The following is an 18,663-nucleotide window of genomic DNA, read 5'->3' on the forward strand; positions in this document are numbered from 1 at the left end:
ATTTAAAATTTTAATGGCCTATTTGCATCATTCTACTGTTTTCAGCAGGCATTCCACACTTTCAGAATGTGTTTCTGATGTACTTATATCTTCTGATTATCTTTAATATCTTTTAAGATATTTTCTGAAATAAAAATGCATTAACCAAGAGTGAGGATAGGAGTTTATTTTTAGTGTTCATGAGAATTTTGGTTTCACTTAAATTGTTTGCATTTCTTTTTCTTCTTTCCTGATTTTTAGTTTGTCTTTGAGCTAGTATAGTGTTAAAGCTACAATTGCCTTCTGTGTGTGTGCTCAGTCATGTCTGACTCTTTGTGCATGGACTGTGTCCCTCCAGGCTCCTCTGTCTGTGGGATTTTCCCAGCAAGACTACTAGAGTGGGTTGCCATTTCCTTCTCCAGGGGATCTTGCCAACCCAGGGATCGAACCCATGTCTCCTATGTCTCCTATGCTGGCAGGCAAATTCTTTACCACTAAGCCACCTGAGAAGACCAATTGCCTTTTGTATAACCTGTTAATTATTGTATGCATGAATGTATCTCTGTGTATTTCTATATGCATTTTCACACTTGATCAAAAATTCCCTAAGAATAGTGCTTTGTGTTCTTTCATACAACCCAGAAGATGGTTCTTTGGATTGTTTATGTCACACAAACTAGACACACAGAAGCAGAAATTTTATCATGACCTGCTTACTTATTAGATAACAAAAATAAGAATGGAATACAATAAAACTGTAAGTCAGGAGAAAAATTTTAAATAACAATGCAATCTTCTTAATTGCAGATGAAATATTGGAATTTAATATGGTAAAGTAATTTACCTATCCATAGAATAACAGAAGTTTTGGGAAAAGTCAGCTCCTCAGAAAGATCATTAAGTATCTAAAATTTTCATATACAGGACCACGGAAGAATTAATCTTGTCATCCTGCTTTTTGCTCATAGGGAGAGTCACTTGCCTATTATTATCAGAGCATGGGAACTGTCCAGTTTTAACATGGCAGACAATGCTACTCATCACTACATTTCATCTTTCTTCTTGGTTGGTATTCCTGGCTTGCAAGATTTTCACTGCTGGATTGGCATTCCTGTCGGCCTCATGTTTTCCCTGACCATGCTGGGGAACAGTATAATCATCATTACCATCAAACTAGAGCCAAGCCTCCACCAGCCTATGTATTTCTTCCTTTGCATGCTGGCAATGAATGATATGGCCCTTGCCTCTTCCACAGCCCCCAAGATGCTTGGCATCTTTTGGTTGGATGCACATTGGATTGACTTTGATATCTGCTTAGCACAGTTGTGTTTCATCCACACATTTTGCATAATTGAGTCAGCCCTCTTAGTTGCCATGGCCTTTGACTGTTATGTAGCTATTTGCATTCCACTACATTATACAACCCTCCTGACAACAACAATGGTCATTAAAATGGGTCTAGCTAGTGTGGTCCGAGCTATCTTCATGGTTTTGCCAGGTCCCTTTCTCATTAGAAGACTACCATATTATGCCAAATATGTCATCAATCATGCTTATTGTGAGCACATGGCTGTGGTGAAATTGGCTAGTGCAAACACCCACATTAACAGAATATATGGAATCTCTGTGGCCCTTTCAGTGATGGTATTGGACCTCGGGCTCATAGCCACATCCTATCTCAAAATCCTTCAGGCGGTCTTCCGGCTCTCCTCTCAGCATGCCCGCTCAAAAGCACTGGGCACCTGTGCCGCCAAGTGTGCACTATTCTTGTCTCCTACACACCTGCCCTCTTTAGCTTTCTAACTCACCGCATTGGCAAGAAAGTGCCTCCAAGTGTCCATATCATTTTTGCAAGTTTGTACCTTCTGGTGCCCCCCACAGTCAATCCCTTGGTATATGGTGTCAAGACAAAACAGATTCGTGACCGGGTGATTGGTCTCTTTTTCCTAAACAAAAAAATTTCTGAAAACTAAAACATGTAGATTCTAGTCCAAATTTGTAGAACATGATCCTCAAAGTCATGGCTACAGTGATGAATAACTCAGCCCTAGTTTCCAACTATTTTTTCTTGGGTTTCTATGACTTACTTATGACAAACTGGAAAAATTCTTCAATAGATGGGAATACCAGAACACCTGACCTGCTCCTGAGAAATGCATATGCAGGTCAAGAAGCAACAGTTAGAATGGGACATGGAACAACAGACTGGTTCCAAATATCAGGAAAGGAGTATGTCAAGGCTATATATTGTCACCCTGCTTATTTAACTTATATGCAGAGTACATCATGCAAAATGCCAGGTTGGATGAAGCACAAGCTGGAATCAAGATTGCTGGGAGAAATATCAATAACCTCAGATATGCAGATGACACCACCCTTATGGCAGAAAGCAAAGAAGAACTAAAGAGTCTCTTGATGAAAGTGAAAGAGGAGAGTGAAAAAGTTGGCTTAAAACTCAACATTCAGAAAACTAAGATCATGGCATCTGGTCTCATCACTTCATGGCAAAGAGATGGGGAAACAGCGGAAACAGTGAGAGACTTTATTTGGGGGGGGGCTCCAAAATCACTGCAGATGGTGACTGCAGCCATGAAATTAAAAGATGCTTGCTCCTTGGAAGAAATGCTATGGACCAATCTAGACAGCATATTAAAAAACAGAGACATACTTTGCCAACAAAATCTGTCTAGTTAAAACAAAGGTCCGTCTAGTCAAAGTTTTTCCTGTAGTCATGTATGGATGTGAGAGTTGGACTATAAAGAAAGCTGAGCACCAAAGAATTGATGCTTTTGAACTGTGGTGTTGGAGAAGACTCTTGAGAGTCCCTTGGACTGCAAGGAGATCCAACCAGTTCATCCTAAAGGAAATCGGTCCTGAATATTCATTGGAAGGATTGATGCTGAAGTTGAAACTCCAATACTCTGGCCACCTGATGTGAAGAACTGACTCATTGGAAAAGACCCTGATGCTAGGAAAGATTGAAGACAGGAGAAGAAGGGGACAACAGAGGATGAGATGGTTTGATTATATCACTGCCTCGATGAACATGAATTTGAGCAAGCTCCAGGAGTTGGTGATGGACAAGGAAGCCTGGTGTGCTGCAGCCTATGGAGTCACAAAGAGTTGGACACAACTGAGCGACTGAACTGAACTGATGCGTTATAGCAGCAATATTTGGTGCTGTATATTTTACTTTTAAAAAATGATCTTTATAAACTTATGTTATAATAAAACCAAATCAGAGTGGTATCAAAAAGTTCCTCTTGGAAAATATTTAATATATTTCACCAAAATTTTTATTATTTTCTATATAGTTTAATATTCAGTTATTTCAATATTATTTTACATCATATCCCCAAATGTGACATAACTAAATAAATAGTATAAGAATATAAAAACACTCAGTTCATTTTCTCAGGTTGATTCCTGAATATATGTTTTATCAATTCATACTAACCACAGTTTTGTCTTTATTAATTAGTATGCCTTTAAGCAAACTTTAATTACCTTTTTTACCTAAAATGTTTATATGAGCCAAAACTACAGTTGTCTGCAGTCTAGAGGTCTGATAAGGAAGGTAATTGCTTTCTGTGTCACAAGATAAGCTAGGATAACTATGGTGACTTATAGCAAAACCAAAATGATTTAATCATAAGGAAGAGAAATTTATTTCATTCAAACCATTAGTTGACAAATATGTTACGATTTCAATCAGTCCCTAATATGTTCATATAACTTACCCAACTTAATACTACACAATGGACTTAAATAGTAAAGAATTCATTCTTTGTACACTCAAGTCACTAACAGGACCTGTGGTCAATATCTTTTATTGCACAGAATATTGACAATTATTCCCAGTAGGGACCATTTCACCTGGATAGAAAAACATTGCATAGTAGTTAACAGTGTAATCACTTTTGACAGAATGCTTGAACCAGTTGTCAGTCTTCAGATATGTTCTTAAACTGATAGATGTACATCAGTTCTTTCATCTGTAAAAGGTTTATAAGGATGTAATTCAGAAGATTCAAGCAAGGAGTAAATGATTAGCACAAAGTGTGCTTAGAACAGATTTTGGAATTTACTATGTACAGTATGAGCTAAATTTATTTTTAACTTATGAAAATAGATTTTTTCAGATACTATTGCTAATTATTAAATATGAAAGTGAAAGTCACTCAGTTGTGTCCAGCTCTTTGAGACCCCATGGACTATATAGTCCATGGAATTCTTTAGGCCAGAATACTGGAGTGGGTAGCCTTTTCTGTCTCCAGGGGATCTTCCCAACCCAGGGATTGAACCTAGGTCTCCCGCATTGCAGGTGGATTTTTTACCAGCTGAGCCACAAGGGAAGCCATTAAATATGAGGATATCATGAATAATATCAGCTTGTGTGTTTAAACAGCATACTTGAACACAGATTCAAAAAGAGAGAGAGAGAAGCAGCATTAAAAAGCTGAAAACAAAATAATTCATCCAAATAGAATAAATTAGGGGTAAAGTCAATAAATATGATAAGGTATTTAAATATACCTTTACATCCTCAGTCTATACTTTTATTCTTGTCTAAGGCCCTAAGAAGAAACTCAAAGCTCTTTCTATTTGGGGGCGGTGATTTGCCCTGTAATCTCAGTTCTATGATGCCTTCAAGAAAAGCCATTAAGGGAGCCAATCCCAGGAGGACACAGGTGGCCAGGCTGTGACAGGGCTCCTGTGCCCGGCAAAGTTGGCAGAACCTGTTGGAAGAGCTCTGGGTAGAGAAGTCCAGGGGCAAAGGCAGGGGCTCTGGGGGCCACAGCAGCAGGGAATGGTCACTACCCTGTTCCGCTTGATCCCCACCAAGAGGTAGAAGAAGGCGGCTGTGATCAAAACCAACAAGAAAAAGATCATTGAGCTTCAGTTTGTCTAGCTTTAAGTATGTGCACTTAGCTTCACAAAAATTAAAAATCTCTGATGCGAAAATACAATGCTTAAAAAAAATGAAAAGATTATAACAAGATAAAATTCATGGATCATATTTCCTAGACTATATCAAGAATTGTCAAAACTCAACAAATTGACAGCAAATAACACTTTAAAAAATACTTTAAAAGCTTGAACTGATATTTCCCCAAAGAGAATATAAGAATGGCAAGTAAGCACTTAAAAAGATTTTCAACATAATTATAAAAGAAATGTAAATTAAACCATGATGACATAAGAGTAGGCACCCAATAGAATGACCAAATAAAAAAGCAAACAAAAAACAAATACTAAGTGCTATCAAGTTTGTGGAGGTGCTGGAATTATTAGCATTATGATTGTTAATAGAAATGCAAAATTCTACAAGCACTTGAAAAAATAGTTTGGCAATTCCTTTGAAATTAAATACACTCTTTTCATATAATCCAACAATCTCAGTTTTGAGTAATGTCTTCCTAAATTAGAAATAAATTTCAGAAAAGAATCAGAATTATCTTCAAGCAAAAGGATGGCTTTATTGTTCACAAGGTTTGCAAACCAGGACACATGACCTTAGGCAATAAGGAAAAAAGTAATTCTCCTGGTGAGGAGACAGATGAGGGGGTGAGGGATTTTTAAGTGCAAAAACCTTAGAAGCCACAGTTGAGATACTCATAAAGGGATTGAAGCCCGTTACAGCCTGATCATAAGTCTTTGCAGCTTAACTCTAAGTTTTCGATGACAGGCTGTCACTGGGGTTTCTTATGGGCCTTCTAGACAGGAAATTCTGTGGAAACTCAAGAGTTCTTACAGTTTTGTTTATGTTTTATATTTAATACTTGATTTTCAAAATTCATGAAACCAAAACAAAGAGAAATAAAAGAGAAAATAGAAAAAAGTACCAAAACCAGTGAAGATTTTAATGTTCTTCTCTCAATAATTAATATAACAAGAAAAAAATAGGAATGATATAAAATTTTGAACAAAAATCTTCATTAATTTAATTTATTGGAGATTTAGAGAACACAAAAGAAACACATACAGTACTTGTTTCAGGTTTAGTATTCATATGCAAGGGGCTTCCCTGCGACTGAGTCAGATAAAGAATCTGCCTGCAATGCAGGAGACTCTGGTTTGATTCCTGGATCAGGAAGATCCCTGGAGAAGGAAATGGCAACCCACTCCAGTATTCTCACCTGGAGAATCCCATGGACAGAAGAGCCTGGCAGGCTACAGTCCATGGGGTCACAAGAGTCGGACATGACTGAGCAACTAAACCACCACCACCGTTCATATGCAAAAATAGATTATTTGTCAGTGTTATAAAGAATCATGATGTGTAAAGATTGGATAAGAAGAAATCAAATTGCCATTTAAAATATAAGATATATCAATTTTCCCAGCAAAACCAACTAATACATAGATAAAGCAATTATTTTTGACACAATATTAACTTTAAAAATATATAAGGAATATGTAGCCTCAAATATGATTTAAAATAAGATTACACTTTTATAGAAACAAATGTTATAAAGTATCTAGAAATCAGCCCCAAATATTAAATATATCTTTTAATTTTAATCTAACAGAAATAACCTGAATTAATCAATGAAGTTGTTATAATACATTGTCATTCACAAATTCAATGCAATACAAACCATTCTTTTAATTGTATTTTTTTGGGAATGTGGTAACCTGCTGTAAAATTATAAGGAAATTAAAAGTTCATAGATGAAATAGTCACTTTTTAAAGTAAAAGTCAGAGCATTAAAACATAACACAAAAACATGATAATAAAATTAAATATATAGTCTCAAAAAGATATATAGAACTATAAAAACAACTGCAAAGTATAATAGAGATCCATCCATTTATTTATAAGAATTTTAAAAAATTTAAGAGGGCTTCCCTAGTGGCTCACTGTAAAGAATCTGCAATCTGCGTGCAATGCAGGGTACCCAGGTTTGATCCCTGGGACAAGAAAATCCCTTAGAGAAGGGAACAACTACCCACTCCAGAATTCTTGCCTGGGGAATTTCATAGAGAAGGGAACCTGATGGGCCTCAGTACATGGGTCACAATGCGTCTAACAGGACTAAGTGACTAACATGTTCACTTTCACATAATAAATCATTACAAAAAGATGAAAAAAATTGCAGATACATATTTTATGTCTCTGGTGAAGTTGACTTTTTATATAAAATCAATAAATAAAAGTGGATTTCTACTTAATATCATATAGACAGAAGGGCATACTCCAAATGAGTAAAATACCAACAACTTAAATTAAAGCTGTGAAGTTAGTAAAAGTTAATGCAGGAAGATAACTACAAATAAGTATGAAAATTTCAAAAGTACAAAACATACTGTAAGATCTTCATTCAGTTCAGTTCAATTCAGTTGATCAGTCATGTCGTACTCCTTGTGAACCCATGAATCGCAGCATGTCAGGCCTCCCTGTCCATCACCAACTGCCGGAGTCCACCCAAACTCTTGTCCATTGAGTCGGTGATGCCATCCAACCATCTCATCCTCTGTCATCCCCTTCTCCTCCTGCCCCCAATCCCTCCCAGCATCAGAGTCTTTTCCAATGAGTCAGCTCTTCACATGAGGTGACCAAAGTATTGGAGTTTCAGCTTCAGCATCAGTCCTTCCAATGAACACCCAGGACTGATCTCCTTTAGGATGGACTGGTTGGATCTCCTTGCAGTCCAAAGGACTCTCAAGAGTCTTCTCCAACAACACAGTTCAAAAGCATCAATTCTTTGGTGCTCAGCTTTCTTCACAGTCCAATTCTCACATCCATAAATGACCACTGGAAAAACCATAGCCTTGACTAGATGGGACTTTGTTGACATAGTGATGTCTCTGCTTTTTAATATGCTGTCTAGGTTGGTCATAACTTTCTTTCCAAGGAGTAAGCGTCTTCTAATTTCGTGGCTGCAATAACCATCCACAGTGATTTTGGAGCCCAAAAAATAAAGTCTCACACTGTTTCCACTGTTTCCCCATCTATTTCTCATGAAGTGATGGGACCAGATGCCATGATCTTAGTTTTCTGAGTGTTGAGCTTTAAGCCAACTTTTTCACTCTCCTTTTTCACTTTCATCAAGAGGCTTTTTAGTTCCTCTTCACTTTCTGCCATAAGGGTGGTGTCATCTGCATATATGAGGTTATTGATATTTCTCCCGGCAATCTTGATTTCAGCTTGTGCTTCCTCCAGCCCAGCATTTCTCATGATGTACTCTGCATATAAGTTAAATAAGCAGAGTGACAAAATACAGCCTTGACGTACTCCTTTCCTATTTGGAACCAGTCTATTGGTCCATGTCCAGTTCTAACTGTTGCTTCCTGACCTGCATATAGGTTTCTCAAGAGGCAGGTCAGGTGGTCTGGTATTCCCATCTCTTTCAGAATTTTCCACAGTTTATTGTGATCCACACAGTCAAAGGCTTTGGCATAATCAATAAAGCAGAAATAGATGATTTTTTGGAACTCCCTTGCTTTTTTGATGATCCAACAGATGTTGGCAATTTGATCTCTGGTTCCTCTGCCTTTTCTAAAACCAGCTTGAACATCTGGAAGTTCATGGTTCACGTACTGTTGAAGCCTGGCTTGGAGAATTTTGAGCATTACTTTACTAGTGTGTGAGATGAGTGCAATTGTGTGGTAGTTTGAGCATTCTTTGGCATTGCCTTTCTTTGGGATTAGAATGAAAACTGACCTTTTCCAGTCCTGTGGCCACTGCTGTTTTCCAAATTTGCTGGCATATTGAGTGCAGCACTTTCACAGCATCATCTTTTAGGATTTGAAATAGCTCAACTGGAATTCCATCACCTCCACTAGCTTTGTTCATAGTGATGCTTCCTAAGGCCCACTTGACTTCACATTCCAGGATGTCTGGCTCTAGGTGAGTGATCACATCATTGTGATTATCTGGGTTGTGAAGATCTTTTTTGTAGTTCTTCTGTGTATTCTTTCCACCTCTTCTTAGTATCTTCTGCTTTTGTTAGGTCCATATCATTTCTGTCTTTTATTGAGCCCATCTTTGCATGAAATGTTCCCTTGCTATCTCTAATTATCTTTAAGAGATCTCTAGTCTTTCCCAATCTGTTTTTTTCCTCTATTTCTTTGCACTAAGCACTGAGGATGGCTTTCTTATCTCTCCTTGCTATTCTTTGGAACACTTCATTCAAATGGGTATATCTTTCCTTTTATCCTTTACTCTTTGCTTCTCTTCTTTTCACAGCTATTTGTAAGACCTCCTCAGCAGCCAATTTGCTTTTTTGCATTTATTTTTCTTTGGGATGGTCTTGATCCCTGTCTCCTGTACAATGTCAGGAACCTGCATCTATAGTTCATCAGGCGCTCTGTCTATCAGATCTAATCCCTTGAATCTATTTCTCACTTCCACTGTATAATCATAAGAGATTTGATTTAGGTCATACCTGAATGGTCTAGTGGTTTTCCCTACTTTCTTCAATTTAAATCTGAATTTGGCAATAAGGAATTTATGATCTGAGCCACAGTCAGTTCCCAGTCTTGTTTTTTTTCTGACTGTATACAGCTTCTCCATCTTTGGCTGCAAAGAATATAATCAATCTGATTTCAGTATTGACCATCTGGTGATGTCCATGTGTAGAGTCTTCTCTTATGTTGTTGGAAGAGGATGTTTGCTATGACCAGTGCTTTCTCTTGGCAAAACTCTGTTAGCCTTTGCCCTGCTTCATTCTGTATTCCAAGGCCAAATTTGCCTGTTACTCCAGGTGTTTTTTGACTTCTTACTTTTGCATTCCAGTCCAGTATAATGAAAGGACATCTTTTTTAGGTGTTAGTTCTGGAAGGTCTTGCAGGTCTTCTTAGAACCATTCAACTTCAGCTTCTTCAGCTTTACTGGTAGGAGCATAGACTTGGATTACTGTGATATTGAATGGTTTGCTTTGGAAATGAACAGAGATCATTCTGTCTTTTTTGAGATTGCATCCAAGTACTGCATTCCAAAATGCATTCCAAATTCTTTTGTTGACTATGATGGCTACTCCATTTCTTCTATGGGATTCTTGCCCACAGTAGTAGATATAATGGTCATCTGAGTTAAATTCACCTATTCCAGTCCATTTTAGTTCGTTGATTCCTAAAATGGTGACACTCACTGTTGCCATCTCCTGTTTGACCACTTTCAATTTGCCTTGATTCATGAACCTGGCATTCCAGGTTCCTTTGCAATATGCTCTTTATAGCATTGAACTTTGCTTCTATCACAAGTCACAGCTACAGCTGGGTATTTTTGCTTTGGCTCTGTCTCTTTATTCTTTCTGGATTTATTTCACCACTGATCTTCAGTAGCATATTGAGCAACTACCAACCAGGGAGGTTCATCTTTCAGTGTCCTATTTTTTTCAAATGTATAAAAATATTAAATCACTATATTGTACACCTGAAACCATAACCAAGTAGGAACCTATAGGGTCTTCCCAGGACAGCCCCCATCCTATCCTCCACCTATCTCTTGTTTGTAGAAAAATGTTAGCTTCACAGGCCTTCCTCTAGTTACAAAGAATAAATTTCATGAGCGAAAATGCAGAAAGAAAGGAAAACTATGAAGCAAAGCAAGGCAATAATAGTTTGGCCACTAAACAAAGTCAAGGATCTTTAACTTCCTCCTCAACAGCTATTGATAATATCGTGAGCCATGTCCTTTGAACTGTTTTGCAGATACTGAAACCACCACTGGGTAGAAGTTAACTATATGCTGATCACAAGCACAAAGATCCCAGACTGTTTGAAATCAGGTTGATGATGTTGACTCTGGGTTACACACCACCGACCAATTACATTGAGATCTCTGCCTATCCACACCACAATGGTTCTATCTTCTTACAGCTCAGATGCAAAATGATCATACAAGGGCAAAAAAGCAGTTCTAGAAAGAACCCTACTTGTTCCTGGGAAACTAAGACATATACCAATATCCCCCTCCATTGACCTTGACCTTAAAGTCTTGCCTTAATCACCTCCTGGGCTTCCCTGATAGCTCATTTGGTAAAGAATCAAAGAATCAGCCTGCAATTCAGGAGACCCCACTTCAATTACTGGGTTGGGAAGATATACTGGAGAAGGGATAAGCTATCCACTCCAGTAATCTTGGACCTTCCTTGTGACTCAGCTGGTAAAAAAAAAAAAAAAAAAATCTGCCTGCAATGTGGGAGACCTGGGTTCAATTCCTGGGTTGGGAAGATCCCCTGATAAAGGGAAAGGCTACCCACTCCAGTATTCAGGCCTGGAGAATTCCATGGGTTGTATACTCTATGGGATTGCAAAGCATCAGACACGAGTGAGAGACTTTCACTTTCAATCATCCCCTAGGTGACAATTTATTTGTGAACTAAGTTCCTGCTTCTCCATTCTCTGGAGATTGAATAAAACTTGTGCTGCTTCAATCTCAGCTTAGTTTTCATTTTGACTATACAAACCTGAACAGGAAAAGAACCTTCCTTGCCTAAACAGGGGGTCTCAGTTGGGCTAGGGCCCAAATAAGGGTCCATATGACCTAATTCGTTAGCAAAATTAACATAATATTGTAAGTTAATCATAATTCTTTTTTTAAAAAATACTACATTCTGCAATGGAAAACACATAAGAACTATCAATACAAGCTCTGGGGAGTTTAGAATATTGACATAGCTCTTTCAGAAGCATGGGACTTCCCAGGTGGCACTAGTGGTAACGAGCCCACCCACCAGTGGAGGAGACATGAGAGATGTGGGTCCCAACCCTGGGTTGGGATGACATGAAAATGCACCCCAGTATTCTTGCCTGGAGAATCCCATGGACAGAGGAGCCTGGCAGGCTACAGTCCATAGAGTTGCAAAGAGTCAGACACGACTGAAGTGACTTAGTACACACGCATTCCAGAAGTACGTTGCTATTGCCCTGTATTTATTGTTGGCCCAGTCCTCTTTTCAACTTTATGTCTCCTAAGGGATCCATCAGGCTTGCAAACAGAGTGGCCTCCTGAGCATTGGAATAACCCATTAAAAGTAACCATAACTATCAACTTAACCACAGAGTCCTCACTGTTCCAATGGTAACCACTGTCATATTTTTAAACAATTCCCACATATACATATTGGCCTACATGCCACAATGCAAGACAATCATTTGAGAATTTGCAGAGAAGAGCAGTTATCTTCTATTATCATCTATGATATATCATGGGCTGTGAGATAGAATTCAAGATAAAACTGGTAAAAGTAAAGCAGGAAAGGAGGATTTATAAATTTATAAATGATGTTACACATTTTTAAGAAACAACTGAGTAATGTCAGTAATGTGATTTGGTAGTAGAGAAGAGGAACCAAGTAAAATCATATATATAAATATACACATATTGTGTCACTATTATTTATGGAAGAGCATAACTGCTCTTCTGCTAAATTTCTGCTAAAGGGAAGGTTCTGGTTATGTAACTCATAACCAGAAACAATTTTGAAAGCACATATTCTAAGAAGACAGTTGAAATAAATGAAGGGTAGTTAATGACTATGAATAAACAAACCATCTCTGGTGAGTCAGAAGCCTTGAGAGCAAGATAACAGTCTGTGAAATTCTTAAGAGACTGTAAAGGATGTAGAGAAACATTACATCAATCATTCTTCAGAATCTACTGAGAGTTTACTGAGATTGCGTGACTTTCTTGGATGTGCATAGTCTGATGAAGGAGATTCACTTGAAAATAAATGCACACAAAACATAAGGTAAGAGATCTAACAGAAATAGCGACTTAATAGCTGCTTGACTGAGGTACTAGAGATAAACAGAGGAGGCAAGGATAATTCTGATAATTCCTAGCTTAATGGCTGGGTGGCTGTTGTTGTCAACAAAATAAGATACGATTACATGGAAGAGGAGGGGAGAACTTACTGAATTAAGTTTGGGGATTTTTTGTGTGATTATTAAAATACCTTAATATAAATTTATAATGCATTCAACAAAGACTGTTTAGAAAATATCATGGCATTCCAAAAGAGTCCTCTCTACTGGAGTGGCGGATTTCAGCCAAGGGCAATGCTAACTGACTGAGCAACAGGCAAAATATCAAAGCCCAGGGTGTCAGAAAGAATTAGATACTTGTATGGTTTGGAAGCAGATGGAACGATAGTGACAGCAGAAATGTTAGAGAGGTCTTGAGCAGATCCTCTGACTACCTAAGCAGTTTGTCTGCTGAGGCTAATATAAAGAGTGACTTTATTGAAACAAGTGAATTTCTCCAAAATTTCTTTCAACATAAGCCTGAGAGAAGACAGAGAAGAACTTCTAGGTGGAAGGGGTGATTGTACAAGCAGACTATGACTTAGGGGTAGTTCTCCATAATTTCCTCAGTCTGTGTGCCACATTCTAGGGCTCTGACAGGAAGCCTCCTTCATTTAAAGCAAGGGGAATTCACTTTTTCCTGGTAAGGATTATGTTATCACCTTATAAATAAATTTTTTGGAAACTAAAAGTCTATTTTTCCATTATTATATCTATCAAGAGAAATTATTCTTATTTATAATGTAACTATTTCTAGCTAAAAGGTATGGGTTTATTTCTAGGTGGTAAACCTCTTGTATGTTTGAGTCTCCCAGAGACAGGTGTACGAATGGAACCTAGCAAAGTTTCCAAGTGGAAAATAATCATTAAAGGATTTGCAAAAAGCAGAAGTTTAATAGATACTTGAAAACTTTTCATACTTGAATGTTCACTATTGTTGATTTTGTCTTGATTTTTTTTTCTTTGTCTAGATTATAGAGTTTGTCCCTTATGTAGTAATTTCCAAAACTCTAGGATTCTAAATTGTAGCTAAAGTTAAGTTTTGAATTTTTTTGGAAATATTTATGTCTGATTTTACATTTTCAATTTCTTACAATAATACACTTCAAATGCTTACTCACATAGGCCAAGTGTATCATATGTTTAATAAAGGAAGACACATAACCTGACAGGTTTTTTTTTCATACAGATATTATTAAAAAAAACTATACAAGGAACCATTTCCATTAGGTATATTTCTCAATGTACATTTACCTTCATGTAAATGGAACTCAGGATCACAAAGCAAGATGTTGGGAACAATTATACACTAAAAAGCATGTTAAGAAAAGTGGAGTGTATATTCCAGAATTACAGTACTAGGTAGAAACTGGATCTTAGGAAGGATAGGGCCCAGTTATCATAACTAAAGAAGGTAGTCAGAGCAAGAGTCGTCAGAAACTACTTTTGCTATTAAGACCAAAAAAGCTGAATTGTATTTTCTTTGCTCTTCTCTCTCATCAGGAAGGTTGGATGCCAAAGTCAGATGTAGGGCTGCCTTCAGCAGGGATTGTTGGCTTTCCAGAAATAAGGCTGAGCTTTGCAACACTTCTGTGCTTATTTGCAGCACCTATAGATCATTTGATAGCATAAAGAAATAAAATATCCATTTTTTTTTTCCTTTTTATATGGTTGTGATATGCTGTCCATCTTCAGATCTTCTTAAGGAGTTAATCTAAAATAGGAAAAATTTGTCTTTAGTTGATGATTAAGCCCTTATTGTCCTTATTTTCATAAGCTTTGTTTTTATGCTTTAGAGTTAGGTCTTATTCTATTATGTGCTCTATGGATAAGAGTATTATAAAATAATGATTGTATTTTGAAATCCATGTTAATTTTTGTGTGTGTTTATGTATGTGTATTCATACTTGATCTCAATTTTCTTGAAAAGACAACTTGACTTACTTCTTTTCTAAAACTATTTATATAAGAATCCAACACTGGCTTTGGCACAATGAAGTTATTATGTTGCTAACTGATCCTTTAACAAGAAATACATGCTATAGGTAGAATTGGGAAAAAAAACAATAACTGAAAACTCAGGAAAAAATATCTGAAATAAATAAACTCAATCTTTTCATTTGCAGATGAAGATTCCAGGACTAAGAATGGGGACGTGGTTAACCTGATGATTGACAGAGGTTTAGAAGAAGAGTCAGCCCTTCAAGCAGGTCATTACGCAGTGTGCCTGGATTCCACACATACAGGACTATGGGAAAAACAGTCTGTCATCTTACTTTCTTCACAGAGGGATTTGGCCAGCTACTTTCTGTCTAAGCATGCAACCTAGTGACTTTTAACATGAGAGACAATACTACACATCACTACATTTCATCTTTCTTCTTGGTTGGTATTCCTGGCTTGCAAGATTTTCACTGCTGGATCGGCATTCCTGTCTGCCTCCTGTTTTCCCTGACCATGCTGGGGAACAGCATAATCATCATTACCATCAAACTAGAGCCAAGCCTCCACCAGCCTATGTATTTCTTCCTTTGCATGCTGGCAATGAATGACATGGCCCTTGCTTCTTCCGTGGCCCCCAAGATGCTTGGCATCTTTTGGTTGGATTCTCACAGATTTGACTTTAATATCTGCTTAGCGCAAATGTATTTCATCCACACATTTTGCATAATTGAGTCAGCCTTCCTAGTTGCCATGGCCTTTGACCGTTATGTAGCAATTTGTATCCCACTACGGTATACAACCATCTTGACAACAACAATGGTCATCAAAATGGGTTTAGTCAGTGTGACTCGAGGTATTCTTATGGTTTTACCCTGTCCTCTTCTTATTAAGAGGCTACCATATTACACCAAATATATAATCAATCATGCCTATTGTGAGCACATGGCTATAGTGAAGTTGGCCAGTGCAAACACCCATATTAATAGAGCATATGGAATCTCTGTGGCCCTTTCAGTGATGGTATTGGACCTCGGGCTCATAGCCACATCCTATCTCAAAATCCTTCAGGCGGTCTTCCGGCTCTCCTCTCAGCATGCCCGCTCAAAAGCACTGGGCACCTGTGCTGCCCATGTGTGCACTATTCTTGTCTCCTACACACCTGCCCTCTTTAGCTTTCTAACTCACCGCATTGGCAAGAAAGTGCCTCCAAGTGTCCATATCATTTTTGCAAGTTTGTACCTTCTGGTGCCCCCCACAGTCAACCCCTTGGTATATGGTGTCAAGACAAAGCAGATTCGTGACCGGGTGATTGGTCTCTTTTTCCCAAACAAAAGAATTTCTGAAAACTAAGATATTTAAAAACAAACCCATGGTGGTAGACTCGGTTTCATGGAGTCATAGGACATTAACGAAAGTTACAACCTTGTCCCCAACATCTTTATTGATTCATCTATGGTTTTAATCAGGGATATTTGATGCTGTACATTTATTTTTTTTCTCTATTTTCAATTTTTATGCTTTCTTTCCTTTAGAAATAAAGGTGTGTTTCTTCACATTCACAAAATGTTAAATTATTGAAATATTTATCATTTCAATAAATGTTAGCAACAATTGTTACTTATTGTTAATATTACTTCACATTCTATATTTATTCATAATATTTAATAATATCCACACAAGTGAAATGACTAGTTTAGTTCTGGTAGCAATTTTAAATTTCTCAACATACTGGACATTGCCATTCTTGAAAACATTTTTTTCCATTTTTAATTGTTACATGCTTTGTTTAAAAACTGTAGAGTAAAAATCATTTTCAAGTGTCTTTTTACTTATTATTTTAGTAGCAATGATGAATCAGCATGACAAAAATGAAACACATTTCTCTCAATATTTTATATTTATTCCCATATATTTGCTCTTCTTTTAGGTATCATGATAGATTTGTCAGTCTCCTTATGCCTGATAAATTATAATATTTTGGCAACCTCCTAGGCTAAAGTCACTTCTAGTTTACTAGAGAAATGTCCAATCAGGGTAACCTGGTAACATGATTTTGGCTCCGCAGTAACATTTGAAACACTTGAACACTTTCGCTTCACACTTGTGAAAATCCTATTTATCCACATTCAGTTCCCTTTTCTTTGGCTTCAGAGAATATCAGTTTTTCAGTCACATTTATCCAGTGCTGTTTGTAAACAATTTGCTTCCTAATTAAGAACATTAATTTTACTATGCATGTAGCACAGAGGACCCTAATTTAGACCCATTTATAAATGCTCTGTGCAAAACATCTTTTTACTTTTAGGATTGTTTTATGGAATGAATGCTCATTGAGTTGGAAATTGTTGATTCTTGAAAAAGGTTGGAATATATTTTTCAAATACTTATTGGTCAAAGTGTGTTTTCAAATGAATGAGCTTCCTAGCCTCTGACTTTTTATTCTGCTGTAGCCATGATTTTACCTATTCATAACTGTATTTTTATCTTATTAACTTTTGTATGAATTATATTACAACTAGCTCTGATTCTTTACAATGATGTAAATCTTCCTTTTTTTTTTTTCAATGAATATACTCTGAGTGTCTCTACCAGACATTTTAAAGTAGAGTTCTGGGGAAAATAAATTTATTTCAAATGTTGCTTCTCTTACTAATGACTGGCTGTTTCCTTTTTGACTATATAAATTCTGAGTTTCAACATTGATTAAACATTGATTTTATACTTTATAGTATCAGAGCAAGGATTAAATTAAATGATGAATAGAAGACAGTTATCACAGTAATAAACAATCTTCTTCCATATTATCATGAATAGTGCCACAATAGGTACTGAAAATTGGAAGATCTGTTAGAAAAGATGTTTTTTCCAAATATCTATAGAGTTCTGAAATAGATAGCTCTACAAAGATATCCTCTTAGTTATTCAACATTCTCCAAAGGGGACATTTCACATTTATTCACCCACCCAAACCATCCTACAAAATTTATTGTCTCAATAAGTAACACATCAAGTCACTTAAGTCAGTGGGAGAATCAGTTAATGTCATAAAGTATTTATTAAGTGTCAAATATTTGCCCAAATATATGAGAAACAAAGTAGTAAAAATTGAACTAATTTTTATAATGAAAAAAATCAGCATATAGCCCAGATAATAAAAAAGATAAATTCAAAGTAACAGTTTAAAAATTCTGCAGGTAATTATGGAATACCAAAAACATCATGATGAGACAATTTTCTAAGGTATATTGGAGGAGATGCTAGGAAAAGGATGAGTTGAGTCTTGAAGAGTAATGATAACAGATCCAGGTAGTAACGGTGTCCAAGGTTTTCTAAGAGGCAAAATCAAAATGGAGGTGAATAGACACTGTATGAAAAGTAAAAATACATCCAGAAGAGAGTGATGGCATACTAAAAAAGGAGAATAAAACTTAAAGAAAAAAAATATAATTAGAAAAGCAGGAGGGGCATCCAATAAGAAAATGTCTAGTTTTGGGCACCTTGAGAAATAAAGAGTTGTACAATGGGAATGTTGAAAGGGCCATACAATCTTGTATACAATGAATGACCTTGTCTCCAAGTGATAAATCTAGCCAAGTGTAATTAAACACTACACTATATTTTGTACTTATAGAGCCTAATATTACTTTTGACCTACTTCACAGAATATGACTTTGTCAAGTCCATGGGGCAATCTGTAGCACACAGGCTAAATCCATCTTGTTGCCTCTTTTCTAAATAAAAAATTTTATTGGATTACCATCATATCCATTGATTAATGTATTGTTGATGGAAGCTTTGGCACAATAGGGGCAAAGTTGAATAATTAGGACAGAGATCATACAATTAAAAAGTTTAAAATATTCACTGTCAATCCCTTTACCTAATAAGTTTGCTGATCTATAATTTAGAGCAACAATTTACTACATCATAATGTGTTAGTTGTGGAGAAGGAAATGGCAACTCACTCTAGTATTCTTGCCTGGA

At 36.7% G+C, this 18,663-nt stretch overlaps 2 protein-coding genes across 2 annotated transcripts; both read left to right on the top strand.

Annotated features, from left to right (window-relative positions):
• The first annotated feature begins 999 nt into the window (after nt 1–999).
• On the top strand, nt 1,000–1,952 carry LOC110147334 (olfactory receptor 52P1-like). Its single transcript, XM_020908770.2, is given in 2 exon segments — nt 1,000–1,729; nt 1,732–1,952. Coding segments are annotated over 2 exon segments (951 nt in total).
• Nucleotides 1,953–15,075: 13,123 nt separating this feature from the next.
• On the top strand, nt 15,076–16,029 carry LOC110147335 (olfactory receptor 52P1-like). The gene has a single exon (XM_020908771.2). It carries the CDS (start codon nt 15,076–15,078, stop codon nt 16,027–16,029), a length of 954 nt encoding a protein of 317 aa, XP_020764430.2.
• The last annotated feature ends 2,634 nt before the right edge of the window (nt 16,030–18,663 follow it).

The sequence above is a fragment of the Odocoileus virginianus genome, unplaced genomic scaffold (assembly GCF_023699985.2).
Source record: "Odocoileus virginianus isolate 20LAN1187 ecotype Illinois unplaced genomic scaffold, Ovbor_1.2 Unplaced_Scaffold_28, whole genome shotgun sequence".
NCBI classification, from domain to species: Eukaryota; Metazoa; Chordata; class Mammalia; order Artiodactyla; family Cervidae; genus Odocoileus; species Odocoileus virginianus.

Excerpts from the sequence above, each read along its gene's own strand:
- LOC110147335 (XM_020908771.2), top strand. The coding sequence starts at position 15,076 with ATGAGAGACAATACTACACATCACTACATTTCATCTTTCTTCTTGGTT.